Source organism: Silurus aristotelis (genome assembly GCF_946808225.1).
Source record: "Silurus aristotelis genome assembly, chromosome: 18".
Lineage (NCBI taxonomy): Eukaryota > Metazoa > Chordata > Actinopteri > Siluriformes > Siluridae > Silurus > Silurus aristotelis.
In genome coordinates this window covers 306,757-324,681 of record NC_139591.1, presented here as the reverse complement: position 1 = coordinate 324,681, position 17,925 = coordinate 306,757, and the positions used below count along the sequence as shown (strand labels likewise).

The 17,925-nt window shown below is 43.0% G+C and overlaps 3 protein-coding genes across 3 annotated transcripts; 2 read left to right on the top strand and 1 right to left on the bottom strand.

The window, feature by feature from the left end:
* Positions 1-11: 11 nt before the first annotated feature.
* On the bottom strand, positions 12-5,196 carry ska2 (spindle and kinetochore associated complex subunit 2). Its single transcript, XM_083567824.1, has 7 exons — positions 5,071-5,196; positions 3,021-3,110; positions 2,276-2,452; positions 2,101-2,175; positions 1,258-1,294; positions 759-888; positions 12-601 (listed from the first exon to the last, which is right to left on the bottom strand). Exons 1-7 carry the CDS (start codon positions 5,101-5,103, stop codon positions 469-471), a joined length of 675 nt encoding a protein of 224 aa, XP_083423950.1. The 5' UTR covers positions 5,104-5,196; the 3' UTR covers positions 12-468.
* Positions 5,197-6,718: 1,522 nt separating this feature from the next.
* On the top strand, positions 6,719-10,676 carry mdh2 (malate dehydrogenase 2, NAD (mitochondrial)). Its single transcript, XM_083567545.1, has 9 exons — positions 6,719-6,904; positions 7,865-8,033; positions 8,184-8,267; positions 8,552-8,661; positions 8,930-9,055; positions 9,193-9,270; positions 9,637-9,736; positions 10,163-10,314; positions 10,405-10,676. Exons 1-9 carry the CDS (start codon positions 6,842-6,844, stop codon positions 10,537-10,539), a joined length of 1,017 nt encoding a protein of 338 aa, XP_083423671.1. The 5' UTR covers positions 6,719-6,841; the 3' UTR covers positions 10,540-10,676.
* Positions 10,677-11,429: 753 nt separating this feature from the next.
* Positions 11,430-17,758, top strand: LOC310740654 (uncharacterized protein). Its single transcript, XM_083567539.1, has 13 exons — positions 11,430-11,687; positions 12,069-12,154; positions 12,244-12,340; positions 12,556-12,824; positions 12,927-13,090; positions 13,178-13,324; positions 13,403-13,483; positions 14,105-14,213; positions 14,335-14,393; positions 15,143-15,248; positions 15,479-15,563; positions 15,885-16,029; positions 16,201-17,758. The coding sequence occupies exons 1-13, from the start codon at positions 11,568-11,570 to the stop codon at positions 17,517-17,519; spliced, it is 2,787 nt and encodes a 928-aa protein (XP_083423665.1). The 5' UTR covers positions 11,430-11,567; the 3' UTR covers positions 17,520-17,758.
* Positions 17,759-17,925: the final 167 nt, after the last annotated feature.

Here is a 17,925-nt window from a genome sequence, read left to right as displayed (position 1 = left end):
CACGTTGGAATTTGTTTTAGACTTTAATTATACACAATTTACACACAAACAACACAATAACACAAACATTTCCATACTATACATTTATTGTTGTACATAAAAATAGTGCAATTTGAGTTTTTTTCCCCAGCTCTAATATACCATGGTGTGTTTTGAAATAACTGACCTGTTCACCTGGGGCGTGTTTTCTCTCTCTCTCTCTCTCTCTCTCTCTCTCTCTCTCTCTCTCTCTGTGTGTGTGTGTGTGTGTGAGAAACTGCATCTGAAATGATTTTTTTAGTTTAATCTAAAGCTCATGGTGAAGTATTTCCCAGGGGATGAACTGATGATGAGAAAGTTGAGACTGAAGCTCTGTGTGTGTGTGTGTGTGTGTGTGTGTGTGTGTGTGTGTGTGTGTGTGTGTTGGTTCTGGTCATGCTCGAATGTCAGACAAAAAAAAAGCATCTGTCCGGTGTGGTGATTTTCTCCTCAGTGTGAGGAGGTGAGCGAGACGCAGCCTTTCTTGTTGAGCTCCACGAGGCCAAGGTGCTGCAGCGTCTTAATCGCAGCTTCGCTCACCTTCATGTTCAACTTCTTCATCTTCTGTAAACTCAGAGGTGCTCTGTGAGAGAGAGAGAGAGAGAGAGAGAGAGAGAGAGAGAGAGAGAGAGATCTTTCAGGAAACTACACTAACAAGATGACACATTAACAGTTCAACATAATACCAGCAGAATTATTATTTTTGGCAGAGGTGTGTGTGTGTGTGTGTGGCTCCACACCTGTTGTCTGAGAAGTGTTCAGTCAGCTGTGTGTACAGGGTGTTAAGGTCACTGAGCTTGAGGTTTCCTCTCACACTTCGTGGAACAGCGTCAAACTCCACATCTTTCACGTCCCTGCACTGCTCCTTCACTGACACACACACACACACACACACACACACGTTCTGTCTCTACACCACACTGCAGTCTTTACGGAGATGTTCCTGAGTAACTCTGATACTGATCACCTCATGCCCGTTACAGCGCCCCCTATAGGCAAACACTCCACATACAGTGGAAAAGTCATTGCTATATACAGGTAGTCACTGACATGATGCTGTGCTCTGAGACACGGCCTTGCCCACTCAGGAGTCTTAAAGAATGATCAGGGACGTGTACTGTAATGTATAACAGCGGCGGTGGAGGGTGGAGCCGGAAGCGCTCTGTTTTACTGAGACATGTTTCCTTATAAGATCTGATTGTTCATGTTTATGTTCCTTTCAGCTCTACAGTTACTTACAGTCAGACTCCTGCAGTGTTTGTGCTTCAGACGGCATCTACAGGAAACAAAACAACAACATTGATTTGTACAATAATATACACTGATGAAAAGAGGTGCATCATAATGTTTACTTGCTTTTATTTGGTTTTGGTTCAGGGCTTTTATTTGCAATCCTTTTTACTGTTATACACAATGAAAGTGCTTTTCTCTATTATTAAATCTGAAAAGATACAAAACAATGGCAGGATTATAGCAAAAGAAACTCGAGTTAGTGCAGTGTCACTGTGTCCACTCGCTCTACCAGAAACACGAGTTGTTTTGCACATGCTAGTGCTAGCGGCTAACCAGGAGCACAGACAGACAGACAGAGACAGACAGACAGACAGACTAATGCTAGCGCTATGGATTCTTTAACATTTTATGTCCAGTTTTAAGATTTTTTTTTAAAAGAGGAAAATCCTGACAATTCCTGAAAGGTAAAGTAGATCATATCTATAGAAAATTAAATAATAAATGTAAAAAAATAAAACACTTACATACACACTGAATTACCCAAATAAGATCAAACAAATGTAAACTAAATACATCTTTCAATTTACTTACTTTTATTTTATCAACATAATAAAAAAGTATATTGCATTATTTTTATTATAAACTTTTCAATATATTATTTAACCAAGCAGGTATTTTATTTAAAATTGTTTTAAAAATCAAAATGTTGATCACAAATGTTAATAAACCCCAAAGAATGAACTGTGTGTGTGTCACACCTCTAATATTTACTGTAATCGTTATATCAGTGGACGTTTTTACAAAGCCCGTGTGTGTGTGTGTGTGTGTGTGAGACACAGGGGGACAAACCTGTATGGACAGGGCAGTGACTGATGAACAGAGAGAATCTCTCGCTTCTTGTTCTTCCTGTGTGAGTGGAGAAACCTGAGACAGAAACGTTACACTGATCTCTTATTTCTCTGAGGTTCTGCTGCCAGTTTAAACGATCCATCTGGCACATGTTAACATGGTGTGCCAGTGTTACCTGCATGTCTGTGGTGTTCTGCAGCTCCTCCACCAGCTTCACAGTGGTGTTTAGGTGAGATCTGATCGAATCCATCGAGCGTTTCTGCTCAGCAGCAATCTCCTCCATCTGAGCACACAGAGCTGCGTGACGAGCCTTAATGGAGGCCAGACTCTCCAGCAGCTGAACTGGGTTCCCCTAACACACACACACACACACACACACACACACACACACACACACACACACGAGAACATTCGAGATCACATCACACGCACACACAACTCCAGAGAGGCCACATTATTGATTTTTCTGTGCTGTTATTTTCACCAGGATGTTTCTTTTTTCACTAGAAGTCAGAACGTGGTCTCCTCATGTTGAACCTCCTGCACCTCATGGACAGATGTGTCTGTGTTCACTGACATGAGAGGACACAGCTGTACGTTTGTCAGTGAATCAACAACCTGCTACTTCACCCTCAACATCACAACAGCGATCCTGAACCCGGAGTTGCCCTCTGTCCCAGCTCACCTGAGGGAGGGATGCGTCCCCATGGTTACCAGACAACGTCTCTGAGATCAGGAGAACCATTTTTTTTTTTTTTTTTTTTTCAGATATCAGCACAGAAGAATGAATAATTCCTGACCTCCAGGACTTCCACAGTCATACAGCATCACCTCTTATTTACACCACAATATATTTACACTAAAATATGCAGGTTTTTTGAGTCTATAATAAGATTTTTTGGTTCATTTTCTCTCCACACCTCAGCAGCGCCGTTCTCCCGAGCACTCGTCATGAAGTCGAACTTCAGACGTTTCTCCACATACTCGATATCTGCCTCCGCCTTCTGGAACTACACCAACACCACCATTAAACCAAACACAACACATTTTAACCACAATTATTCAAATATAAACTCACTCCTGAGAAACACACAGCATATAATATCCTTAAAAAGGGCAAAGATTCCCTCTTTTTATATACACACACACACACACACACACACACACACACACACACACACACACACACACACACACACACACATATATATTTAAAAAACTATTCAAGTTTTAATACAAAATTTCATATTAAATATTAATAGTATTAAAAAAGTATGTAATTATTACATATAAATATTTTATTAAAATGTAAATAAAAAGAAATCACACTTTAGAAATAAATAAAAAAATCACACAATACACTACAAATTTAAATAAAAACCTAAACGTTTTTGAATGTAATAAAAAATAACACCATTATAAAATAAATGAATTAAATCTCGAGTGAAGTTTAACCTGAAACCTGGAACCCTATAAGCAATATTGCACTACTCTGAACACAGCGTACAGCAGAGACAATACTGATAGGGTCTCAGGGATCGGGAACACACACACACACACACACACACACACACACAGATGTGCTCCAGCTGCAAACAGATGCTTTGACAATACTATTGCACTGCTCGCTGTGTGTTACAGTAGTGCAATGATGTCAGAGCTCCTGTAAGCAGCACTGGTATGGAGGACGAGGAGAAGGAGGAAGAGTGTGAACGAGATGTGGGAGAGAAAAACCCGGCCAATGCCCTTTTAACATTGCACTGCTCTCAAAACCACTGCACCAGTAGTACAACATAAAAGGGGCATTGGACAGACAGAGTGAGAGAGAGAGAGAGATGGACAGATGCAGGTTTATTCTTCTGCAGGATGAAGGAGTTAGATTGGACACCTGAAAGACGAACAGTCACATCCTGCACTTTGGCTCTGTCTCATGAAGCTCATAAAGCCTCTATAGAGCCTTCATACAGTACTCATAGGTGTTGTTATAAAGCCTCATATAATACTCATAGAAGTCCTTATACAGCCTTCATACAGTTCTAATAGAGTCCTTATAGACCCTTTATTCCACTTCTTTATAGGGGTCCTTATAGAGCATCATACAGCTCTCATAAGGCCTTCATACAGCTCTCAAAGCCTTCATAAAGCTCTCATAAGGCCTTCATAAAGCTTAAGTACCTTAAGATAAATATTTAAGTGAGAGATGTAGATTTCACAGTTAAAGGTGGCTTTATATATAATGTGATTTATTTACACCTTCACATGCAGTAAACAGGGTTTTGTGTTTAGAATATTTCCTGTGGAAGAAATATTCTGGTGTGTATATATATATATATATATATGTATGTATGTGATATATGTGGAAGAATATTGTGGTTTTCTCTCATACTTTAAAGCAAACTTTATCTACACACTGTACCGATATCGCGCTGTGTGTGTGTGTGTGTGTGTGTGTGTGTGTGTGTGTAATAAAATACGTTTTATTTTATTTTCTGAAACTCAGAGCTCAGGGACGTGAAACGTGTGCACGCGCGGACCCCCCTGTGCGTGTGAGCGCGCATTCCCGGGCACGGCCTCCTCGTGAGCGCGCATCCTACACTCTCGTACCCCGTTGTCCTCAGTGTGTAACAGCAAACTGAAGATAATAGTAAGATACTTCCCCAGGAGCCCGTGGTTCCTCTTTCCCCCAGTCTGTAGCAGGGCGGCCGGGGAGCAGGCGGAGTAATACGCGGGGAAACGGAGCTGCTCCTGGGTGTGTGTGTGGGGGGGAATGTTCTCGCCTCAGAGCGCGCGCGCGCTTAGCAAACCTCAAACTGAGGCGACGGAGCGGATTTGAGCCTGAACCACATACATGTATTAAATATATTTATATGTTTATATTCGATAAACTCACGCTGACAGTTTACATCAGACCCGATATTGATCATTGTGTTTTAAAATAAATGCAATAAGCAGCTGCAGCGCGGATCTTACCATCGCCTCCAGCTTATCAACCGCTGTCTCCATGTTGAATAGTTTACATTCCTGAAGCGGTCCCGGAAATACGGCGCGAGGAGCGACTGGAACGCGTCCTCTGATTGGCTGAGCCGTATTCAATGCTGCCAGCTGATTGGTCGGCGAGGAGACGCCGCAGCGACAGAAAGGCGGAGTTTCACAAAATGGCGTTCTGAAAACCGACTGGGTTTCAAATCAGCTCGTTACTTCCTACTTTAGTGCACTTCATAACGCGTAATTAACTCCGGCTTTGCGCCCTACACTGTGCGCCACAAGTCTATCAGGACTCTACCACTGGTTTAATAAAAGTCATGCAGCTATTGGACAGTGCATTTCAAACATGTTGTGTAGTAAAACAATATAAATAAATATAAATGACAATATATAAAAGTGATACAGTATAATACAATGCTTTAATAAGAGTTACTATAAACTTGTTTCAAAGTTGTGTTTTTTTATAATTTACAGAACACAATTTCAACGAGAAAAAAGAAAAAAAATGTCTTGTTACAACAGACCTGAGATGTTGTATGGATTAGAGACAGTGGCATTGAGTAAAAGACAGGAGGTGGAGCTGGAGGTAGCAGAGCTGAAGATGTTGAGATGTTCGTTGGGAGTGACGACGATGGACAGGATTAGAAATGAGTTTATTAGAGGGACAGCGCATGTAGGACGTTTTGGAGACAAGGTGAGGGAGGTGAGATTGAGATGGTTTGGACATGTGCAGAGGAGGGACATGGGGTATATCAGTAGGAGAATGCTGAGGATGGAGTCACCAGGAAGGAGGAAAAGAGGAAGATCAAGGAGGAGGTTCATGGATGTGGTGAGGGAACACATGCAGGTAGTTGGTGTGAAAGAGGCAGATGTAGAGGACAGAGGGGTCTGGAGACGGAGGATCCAGTGTGGAGACCCCTAATGGGAGAAGCCGAAAGAAGAAGAATCATTTTAATTCTTAATTCTGTAAATCTGCTTTGAGAAAATGTCCATTGTGAAAATCACAATAGAAATAAACTTGAACTTGAACACTCTTAATCTAATTTATACTATATATATATGCACATACACACAGATTATATATATATATATATACAAAACACAAATAAAAATGAAATTAATTAAAAAGGAGACAGTGTGGGAAAAGAAATAAACACAGCAAATATTTAATATCAGATATATTTAAGTGACAAATTGTTTTCTCTCATTCCGTATAAGTTTGATTATTGTTAAGAAGAAGAAGAAGAGGAAGAGGAATAATGTTGTTATTTAGCGGCTGGAGCAGGACACATGGGTGAATAAATGAATGAAAATAACCCTTCCTTGCCGATTGAAATTATTATTATTTTTTAACAAATAAACACAAAATTCTAAAATTAGATTATTCTTGAAGGTAATTTCTTCAAAAGTGGCAAAAAAGTTTTTTTACATTAATTCATCTTTTCTAGATTGTACGTAGGAATAATTAAAGGACTCGTGAGATAATCGAATCAGCCAATCATGTATTACATAGACAACATTTTAACCAATCGCAAGCGAGTTTTTCTAAGAAATTATGATTGACACTCATTAAGACCAATCGGATGCCGTTATTCCGTCTTTACCCCCCCCCCCCCTCCGCGGCCGGAGTTCGGTTGCGCTGCGGGTTTCTGTCCTGCCCCGGTTGGAGGACGTTGGAGTCACAGTGAGTGAGGAGCAGCTCGGAACACTTTCCGAATCCACTTTAATATAAACACACACCGAGAACACAGCCGACATGTTTTCACGAATTGCCCGACCGGCCACCAGCCTCGCGCGGACTTTATCCACAAGCGCTCAGGTAATAATCACCTGTTTAACCCGAACGGTGAGGTGAGAGAGGCGCGTGCTCAGACTCAGATCGGCCCCTCAGCTGTAGAGGAGTTAGCATTGTGGCTAACAACCTGTCAAATATCCGCGTTCATGCTACAGTTTAATTCTCATTTATTCACAGGCATTTAGATTTATGTGCTTTCTTTAATCTCTCTTCAGCGCCGCGCTGTTTATCTGTTAGCATTAGATTAGCATGCTAAGCTAGTTTGACTTCACCGTGCTGCGGATCTGAAAGGTTAAAGGTAAATCTTTATAAATCTGTTTTATATTTAAATTCATTTCACACGGAGATTAAATAAAAGTTAATAATATTAATCCTTTATTTTAATATAGAATAATGGACTATAATAAAGTAGGTTTATTAAAACTCTTCAGTTCCTTTACACTTCTTATTAAATACAGCAAATACACTTTTCACCTTCTGATAAATATTATATTTATTATTAATCCTGATTCTTTAAAATCCACTCGTTTTTCTTTATTTCAGCTGTAATTTCAGTTATTAGTGCGGAAATGCATGAAGTTTGTGTTTGTCATGTTGATGACGGACTGACTTTCTGTTCTGGTTCTTTAAAACATCAAATAAACCAGAACACATCAGAAGTCCGACAGGAAGTGATGTAAAGGACATTATTAGTAGTGTTGCTTATGTTCCTCCGTACTGCGTTCATCAGCTCCTGTTTCACTCCGTATTTATGATCATAATCAGTGTTGGGAGATGATCTGATCTTAATCCGACTCATGGGCACACGCTCGGCTCTAAAGGTCAAAAGGTTAAACTCCAAGAATACCACACCGTGAGGTTTCCGTTTGCCGAGCCGTGAGCGAGAGGAGTTCACGAGTGAGCAGGTTTATATCATCCGGTGTAAGTGTACGTCTGAATGCCCTGTGTGTGTGTGTGTGTGTGTGTGTGTGTGTGTGTGTGTAGAATAATGCCAAGGTGGCAGTCCTGGGAGCATCAGGTGGAATCGGACAGCCGCTCTCCCTCCTGCTGAAGAACAGTCCTCTGGTGAGCGAGCTCTGTCTGTACGATATCGCTCACACACCCGGAGTCGCCGCAGACCTCAGCCACATCGAGACCAGAGCCAAGGTCACGGGTACGGACTTAATCAGAACATCTACACTAAAGATTCAGATTCATCTACAGTCTGTGCAGGTGACTTTGTTTTTAAATGTGTTTCAGAATGATGGTGTTTATTGTGTGTGTGTGTGTGTGTGTGTGTGTGTGTGTGTGTGTGTGTGTGTAGGTTATATTGGAGCTGATCAGCTGGGGGCAGCTCTTAAAGGATGTGAAGTGGTGGTTATTCCTGCTGGAGTTCCCCGTAAACCTGGTGGGTGGGTGTGTGTGTGTGTGTGTGTGTGTGTGTGTGTGTGTGTGTTTTTAGAGCCAGATTTGTTTCCATGGTGACCAATCCAAACTCGACCCTCTCTCTGACTTAATTTCACTGTCACTTTTTTATTTAAATTCTATTTTTCTGTTTTTTTTTGTAATGATTGGCTGTATTATGTCCATGAATCAAAACTGTTGAATTCTTACTCTGGATTTAAGTGTGTGTGTGTGTGTGTGTGTGTGTGTGTGTGTGTGTGTGTGTGTGTGTGTGTGTGTGGTTCACAGGTATGACTCGTGATGATCTGTTCAACACGAACGCCACCATCGTGGCCACTCTGGTTGATGCTTGCGCTCGTAACTGCTCCGAGGCTATGATCTGCGTCATTGCTAATCCTGTGAGGAAACTTCACTGTTAAATTGATCACAACACACAGTCCTCGTACCTACTGCTGTAGTTATTGTTCCACAAGGGGGCGCAAACACCACTGCACACTGCAGAAAGTACACCTACAGCTCCAGCATGTAATGCAGAAGGGTGGCAGGTTTAGAGGAGGAGGGGGTGGAGGGGGTCTGGGGGGAGGCAGGTGCCAGGTGGATTTTTGTTTCTCTATAATTTTAGGGGTGTTTGTGTGTTTGTTAAACAGACAGTGTGTTATCTTTCAGGTGAACTCCACCATCCCCATCACTGCAGAGGTGCTGAAGAAGCACGGTGTGTTCAACCCTAACAGAGTGTTCGGAGTCACCACGCTGGACATCGTCAGAGCAAACACCTTCGTCGCTGAGCTCAAAGTCAGTGCACACCTACCTGAACACCTTTATTACAAGAACATTTCTCGCTCTCTCACACACACACACACACACACACACACACAGATTTTTTCTTCTGTGATTCTCAATACAGTATGTGTGTTATTATTTGTTTGCAGGGTCTCGATCCGGCTCGCGTCAACGTCCCCGTCATCGGAGGTCACGCTGGAAAAACCATCATCCCTCTGATTTCACAGGTAATAAATAAAAAACACAAACTCCAGCCATCACCTGGTCTGTGAGAAGAAGCAAACACACAGCAACCAGATTACTTTCCTTAGCAACCTGTTTATTTACAACCTAAAGATCAGTGAAACCTGTAAGAAAACACCCCAGCAACCATCTCCAACACCTTATCACCTTACTAGAACACTAACCTTTACACACTTTAGTGTTTTACACCGTCACTGCTATATATTACACACTTTCAGTCTTTTTACCTTTACATACTTAATTGTTAAACATTTAAACATTTTCTGTATTTATTTGTGTTGTTTGGTGTGTGTTGGTGTTTAGTTTCAGTGTGTTATTTAGACGAGCTGATTTGTGTTGTTTGTGTGTAGTGCACTCCTAAAGTGGACTTTCCTGCAGATCAGCTTTCAGCTCTGACTGGGAGAATTCAGGAGGCAGGAACTGAGGTGGTGAAGGCCAAAGCTGGAGCAGGTACTTCAGACCGTAAACATGCACCAGACATCTGTCTTCTACATTTCTATTATTTAAATCATTTATTAATTATATATTTATACTGTATAAAATAAAAAAGGATTGTTCTCCAGAGATGAACTTTTTCTTCTTGGCTTAACAAATGTAAGTGTAAATATATAGGTTTAAATTTGTACATTTTATTTGCAGGACATGATGTTGTGTAGATCAGATTTGTGTCTCTCTGGAGTTTAATTTCATTCTGATCATTCTGCTGCATTTTGTACCTCGTGTGATGTTTCTGTACTTTTCAGCAGACTTTTAAAACGTGTGTGTGTGTGTGTGTGTGTGTGTGTGTGTGTGTGTGTGTGTGTGTGTGTGTGTGTGTGTGTGTGTGTGTGTGTGTGTGTGTGTGTGTGTGTGTGTGTGTGTGTGTGTGTGTTTCAGGTTCTGCCACGCTGTCGATGGCCTACGCTGGAGCTCGCTTTACTTTCTCTCTACTTGATGCCATGAATGGAAAAGAGGGAGTGGTGGAATGTGCATTTGTACGATCTGAGGAGACGGAGTGTAAATACTTCTCCACACCTCTCCTGCTCGGGGTATGAAACACACACACACACCTCTGATCCTCAGTCAGGAGATGTAAAGAGAGATGTAATTTAACTCCTCCTCTCTCGTGTGTGTTTCAGAAAAACGGCATTGAGAAGAACCTGGGTCTGGGGAAGATTTCTGCGTTCGAGGAGAAGCTCGTGTCTGAAGCTCTGGCTGAACTCAAAGGTTCCATCAAGAAAGGAGAGGATTTTGTGGCCAACATGAAGCTGTGAGCGTCTGAAACACGTCTCTGCACCAAGTGTCCATTTATTTATAAAAAAAAGTCTCTGAATTTGTGACATGGCGTCTGTGATTTTCATCCTGACTGATGAGCTGTTACTCCAATAAACGGTCCACTTTACCAACTTCATACACGTGTTCGTTTTTACGTTTATGTGTCCGTGCAGATGTTGTTTCTGATGTTCTGTCTTTAAAACATCTGCATTTCCCTGGCCTAAATTACATCACATATTTGGAGAAATGAGGACTGACTCTGCATAATGCTGTTAAACTCACCCCAACACACACACACACACACACACACACACACACACACACTAGTTCTTCAGTGTAAGTGCAGAAATAAATATCATGAATAATAAAGAGAAAGTATGACTCCGAGCACAAATCTGTACTGCTGGGATTTTTCTGTCAATAAGAACCAAATCAATGCATTAAAACCATGCACGTTGTTGTATTTAATTTATTATTACTGCCTGATCTCAGATCAGATTTGTGACCCACTGAGATCAGACTGGTGTATAATGTGTCTGATTAGAGCCTCAGCAACATTTTCATAAACGGTTTATGTTTAATTAAGCAATTAGCCATATGCAAAAAATGTGGCAAAAACATTACATTATTACATTCGAATATACAGAACATGTGCATGAAATTACAAATATATACACATATCTAGAGAAAAAAAAACAGTAGGGCTTATGGTTTATTTTTTTTTTCAGTAAAATCCCCGTGTCATGTGACGTTCAGTACATCCGGGTTTTACACGGGTCAGAAACATTTCATCCGTTTTATTACCAGGACAATAGTGAAAGAGTTTATTTTAAAGTCACGTGACTGTCGAACCCTAATTAGTCACGTTGCGTCAATTTCCACCAGAGGGCGCTGATGCAAAATCCGAGGAGTCACGTGCCGACGTTACCGATGGGCTCGTGCAGGGAGAGATCCGGTCTAGCAATTAAGCGGCACTTCCGGCGTGTCTCGTTTCGGGTGTGAAAGTGTAAACAGCGCCAGGTCCTCCATGCCTGCTCTACCGGAGGAGCGGGCGCGCGTGCTGGCGGTGGTGCGCGCGCTGAAAGCTGTCGGTGTTCGCGTGAGGAACTGGAAGAGCTTCCTGCACGGAGACAGAACACCTGAGCAGGTAGAACACACCTCTATCCTCTGTCCTCACTTCCACTGTCTAACCGAGTCTCCGAGTTTCTGCTTGATGGTTTAATTCACACACACACACACACACACACACACACACACACACACACACACAAACACACACACACACACAGAGTGCAGCAGAATGTGTGAGAAGGGTGCACGAGGCTGTAATGTAACATTTGAACAGATTCTACAGATGAAAAAGGTTCTTTGTTTCTGTCACAAGTGTAAAACTGACAATAAAAACACTGAAATACGCAGCAGACAGACAGACAGACAGACAGACAGACAGACAGGGAGGCAGACAGACAGGGAGGCAGACAGAGCCTGGTCATTTTCACATTGCTGATCTTTGACCTTTCCATCCCAGGAGCCTCTGGAGAACTTTGCGTTCGGGCGAGACCTGCAGCTTCTCCCGCAGCGTTACGTGGCTGATGTGGATGGCTCCTTGCCTCTGTAAGTTCACATTTCATTCTCCTTAGTGTGTGTGTGTGTGTGTGTGTGTGTTAATGTCAGGTGCTGATGGTTGTACATTTGTGTTTCAGGTTCTTGGTGGAGGTGTGTGAGTATCTGTCTCAGCACATGCACATTGAGGGCATTTTCAGGAAGACTGGGTCTCTCAGCCGCATCCGAGCTCTCAGGGTGAACCACACACACACACACACACACACACACACACACACACACACACACACACACACACACACACACACCTGAATAAATTGTTCATTAATACATTTGGATTGAAATGCATGCAAACAGAGGGCTAAAGTAAGCAGCAGTGGGAGACGTGGGAGATGTTCTGCAGGTCCAGGTCGTGAATTAAAACGTGGACTTTCCTCCTTTTGGTTTTGTAGACGGATCTGGAGAAGGGTGAGCAGATCTTTCTGCCTCCCCATGATGCTCGGCTGCAGCCGTGTGACGTGGCCTCTGTGCTGAAACAGTTCCTGCGTGAGCTTCCTGAGCCGCTGATAGCGGTGGAGCTGCAGGTGGCGCTGTGCCATGCCCAGACACTGGAGGTTGGTGCGAGCGAGAGAGCCACGCTGCTGCTCACGTCTCTGCTCCTTCCGGGACACGTCCGGACCCTGCGCTACATCTGCGGCTTCCTCAGGCGCATTGCTCAAAGGTACCGTGCAGCAACTTGTTTATTTTACAGCATTTTATTGATGATGCAGTCTGAGTGTGTGTGTGTGTGTGTGTGTGTGTGTGTGTGTGTGTGTGCATGCAGATGTGATGAAAACAGAATGGAGGTGAGCAGTTTAGCTCTGATAATGGCTCCTAACCTGCTGCCGTGTTCACCTCAGACGTGTCGTCTCACCATTCACACAGAGAAGCAGCTCGAGCAGCAGGCCGCAGCCATCAGAACCCTGATCCTACATGCTGAGCGTATCGGTGACGCCTCCGGCTCCGTCCTAAACCCACTGTTTACTCCACACTCCACATTCCTCTGTCTTTATTCAACATGTCTTTTCTCCCCAGGAGTCGTGCCGTCGTTTGTACTGGACACTCCCAGAGCGATGGAGGTGAGGGAATCCACCCCACCACTAGAGGGAGCTCTACTGAACAAGCGAGCCAGACTGAGTGTGTACAGCAGCCTGTGCAGACAGAGGAGGAGGAGCGTCGGAGGTGACCTTCAGCGTCTGTTTCAAATATGAGAAATTGTTGATTTTTCTGCTTTTGCTTGATGTTTGTGTTTGTATTTAGAGATATTTGTGGATGCGTTTTCTAAACTAAAGTCCGGTCGGACGCCCACCGCCCCCCCTCTGATCTTAGACACCTCACCAGGTAAATCATCATCATCATCATCATCATCATCCTCCTCCCTTAACATTCATCATAGGTGTAACAGAATTTTAAACTCGCGGTTCGGTTCAATTTTGACACAGAAAAACATGCAGACATACAATTTTTGTCGTTTTTTTTTTTTTAATCTTCTCTTTTTTTTTTTATACTTTTTTATTGTTATTAACATCCACAATTTATATTTTTACACACTTAATATATTAAGCACATTAAATAGTTTAATAATAAATAAAGGGATCAAAATAATGGAATTACTTTTTATTATTCAGAACACATCTGGCTAATACAGATGTGTATATAAGCGTGTGTTCTTTATGTTTAATATTACATTTTTTAAATATATTTCTACTTATTATAGCATACTTTATCAAACGTCTGCATTTAAAACACACAATAGTATTTTATTGATTAAACTGTAAATAAAAGGCGTGTACTGAAAGGTTTTGAATCTGTGTATCGTTACACCCCTGATATTCACACTGATCACCTGGTAGATTCAGTACTCAGTTGATATTTCGGTGTAAAAAGAGACACAGTTTTGTTTGTTTGTTGGAAGCTGAAGTTACCGTGTGTAAACGTCAACACCTGCGTTTATTTAAACAGAACCTCCGCTGTCCAGAAGTCCTGCGTCTCAGTCTCCCACCACGGTGAAGCGCAAAGCCTCGGAGCAGGAGGAGAGCACGCCTGAGCTGAGTGGATCTGCCAGGAAGAGGTACGTGCACGTCTACGTCTTTCAGGATTACAGGCTTCATCTTCATCAGAGTAGCATCATGTGGTGTTTAGTTCAGTCTGATGTCCAGGATCATCCTCACGTACCTTCTTTGAGTTTGCAGGCGTTCGCTGCACGACCTCCGAGCCGACACGCAGTCCATCAGCAGCCAGTCTGCAGACAGTCAGTCGTCATCACCATCATCACACCAACACATCATCACACCAACACCATCATCACACCAACACCATCATCACACCAACACCATCATCACACCAACACCATCATCACACCAACACCATCATCACACCAACACCATCATCACACCAACACCATCATCACACCAACACCATCATCACACCAACACCATCATCACACCAACACCATCATCACACCAACACCATCATCACACCAACACCATCATCACCATCATCACACCATCATCACACCATCACCATTATCACACCAACACATTTTTACCATCACACCATCATCACACCATCACCATTATCACACCAACACATTTTTACCATCACACCAACACATCATCACACCAACACCATCATCACACCAACACATTTTTACCATCACACCATCACCATCATCACACCAACACATTTTTACCATCACACCATCACCATCATCACACCAACACATTATCACCATCATCACACCATCACCATCATCACACCAACACATTATCACCATCATCACACCATCATCACACCATCACCATTATCACACCAACACATTTTTACCATCACACCATCATCACACCATCACCATCATCACACCAACACATTATCACCATCATCTCACCATCACATCACCACTATCAAATCGCAGATTATATCTGCTAAAACACACATCCTGTAGAGCTTCATTTATATCTGATTAAAAAGATGAATAATGATCAGACTGAATGTAATCAGATTCGACAGGAGGTCCGAGTCCTCAGGACGTGACGAGGAGCGACAGCTCACGCTGCAACATTTCAGAGAAGACACCTCAGATCCGAGTGAAGAGGAAATTACATCGGTGATTAACATATTTCCTTCTGTGTGTGTGATTGTGAGCGCACGTGTGTGTGATTGTGAGCGCACGTGTGTGTGATTGTGAGCGCACGTGTGTGTGATTGTGAGCGCACGTGTGTGTGATTGTGAGCGCACGTGTGTGTGATTGTGAGCGCACGTGTGTGTGATTGTGAGCGCACGTGTGTGTGATTGTGAGCGTCCATAGAACTGACGTGTTTTTTATGTTTCCTTCAGAGCTTCGAAGCAGGAGGAGCGAGTACGCCGCAGGAGAAGATCTCTCCGCTTCTTCTCAATGTCCAGCAGCAGCAACGGCAGTCCTGTACGCTTGCACACACACTCGCAAACACACACTCACACACTTTCTCACACACGCACACTCACTCACTCTCTCTCACACACACACACACACACACACACACACACACACACACACACACACACACACACATCAGTCATTTACTGTGTGCAACATTGTGTTTATTTTACAGACTGAAGCAAAAGGAGATTTAGTTTGATTTCTCTTTAGTTCTTGAGCGACAGAACGAGACACACGTGTGTGTGTGTGTGCGCGTGTGCGCGAGCGCGTGCGTGCGTGCGTGTGAGTGATTTGTTGATTTGTAATGAATGTTTTCCTGAGCAGGCTCTCTGTGTGACACCATGCCATGATCCTGAGACGTATTTCAGCTCCTGCAAAAAATTCCACAATAATAAAGCGAGTCTGAGGACCTCGGACAGCGACTCATCCCTGAAACTCCCCTTAATACTGATTGAAGAACCAGGACGAGGTCTGGAGCTTTTATTATTATTGTTATTTGTATTGGACCTGCTGTAAAACAGAAACCGGACCCTGATATGGATCAGAATCAGATTCAGCTTCATGTTCCCTGTGGATTCCTAAAAATCTGGAGTGGGAAATCTGCAGTTTTGCTTCAGAACATCTTGTTTTTGTGTTGCAGTGGTGATCGGGAGTGAAGTGGAGGACGATCCTGACCTTCTCAACTGCAGTTTTGTGGAGAATCGTGAAGATGCATCAGGTTCAGAATGCGAGGAAACGTCACAAGGACGTCAGCAGCAGGAGAGCGAGGAAGCGCATGAAGACGAACACTGGGTTCTGCTCGACGGTCGAAATCCAGAAGTCATTGTGAAATATGACGTGACTCCTGAAGAAATCCAGGGACAGGAAGTGGAATGTCCAAAGAAAGGAGATGAAGTTAAGATGGTTGAAGAGGAAACAAAGACACTTTACAAACCCAAAAAGAGAAAAAGCACATCTAAGAAGCGTTCTGGACCACGTCGCTCCATCAGCATGCCCGAGGTGGCATTAGATCCACATTCAGATGAGGTAGATGAAGTTCAGCAGGAAGTTAGAACAAGTGAGACCTTGTTTAATGATGACATGTGGTCTACGTCTGTCAGTCTGCCCCTCAAAAAATCTGGAGGAAAAGGAAAGGAAGGGCTGAGGAGGAGATATGGAACGCTTCATGAGCGGAAGAAGGAGAAAGCGCCTGATTCAGATATAAAAAAGGCAAATCCTCGGCTGTCAATGGCTGACAGGTTCAGGAGCTTCAGCACTCTGGCTTCGTTTCTCCGAACACCGGCGGTTCGTCTGCGCAGACAAGGAGCGAGACGGTTCAGCCGTTCATTCAGCGATGAAGCCGTTCAGGAGGAACAGCAGGCCTTTCTGGAGCTAAACAATGAACTAACAGACTCTGAGGAACCCAATGAGGAACTGCTTCCAGAACATTCACCAAGACGTATTTCTTTTTCAGAAGATCGGACTTTAATTAGTTCTTCACAGAAATCAGAAGATGATGAAAATCTCCAGAGTAAAAATTGTGTGATGTCAGAAACACTAAAAGTGGAAGAATTTAACCTTGACAAGATGTTTGATCAGCAGTGTCACATCAAAGAAACTCGACAGGAGCAGGAGAAAGACTCGGACTCCTACTGGGATGTGCAGTTTGGTGGATCTACACCATCGAGCCAGAAGAGGGCGTCGTTCGATTCCCCTGCAGACTCGTGCGCTTTCACAGCATCTGAAACCGAGCCGCTGTCTCCACAGTACCAGACGTCTCCGTGTCAGACCTTCAGCTGCCTGTCGTTTGACGGTGTGTTCTCCATCAGCAGTGTGAGTGAGAAGTGTTCCATCTCCCTTGACCTCTCACCTCCAACCTTCCAGTTCAGGCCTCAGGGCTCCAGGAGGCACTACAGAGACTCTCCACGCTGGCCTTCTCACGAAGTGCGCATGACCACGTGGAAACCTTTACCCCTCTAACGTGTCTCCACATCTTTACCCTCCAGCGCGTCTCTCCAGCGCGTCTCTCTAACGTGTCTCTCTGTGCAGAGGTTCTTTGCTTCTCTCCGCTTTTAAAATATACATGCGTATTTATATACCACGTGCTTTTTTTTCACCAAGTTATTGATTTATATTTGTGTGCTTTTTATTTTACTGTTTGCTTTTTGCTGAATCAGTTTGTAACATTTTGTTTTGTTATTAATAAAAATGTACATGTTTTTGGTATTTTATTATTATAATTATTAAGTTTTAACATCTAAGTGTTTTACAACAAAAAAGATTAGAGTAACATAATCACATTAGATCAAGATGAGACCGTGCACACACACACACACACACACACACACACACACACACACACGATATTAAAATGTTATATAAACTT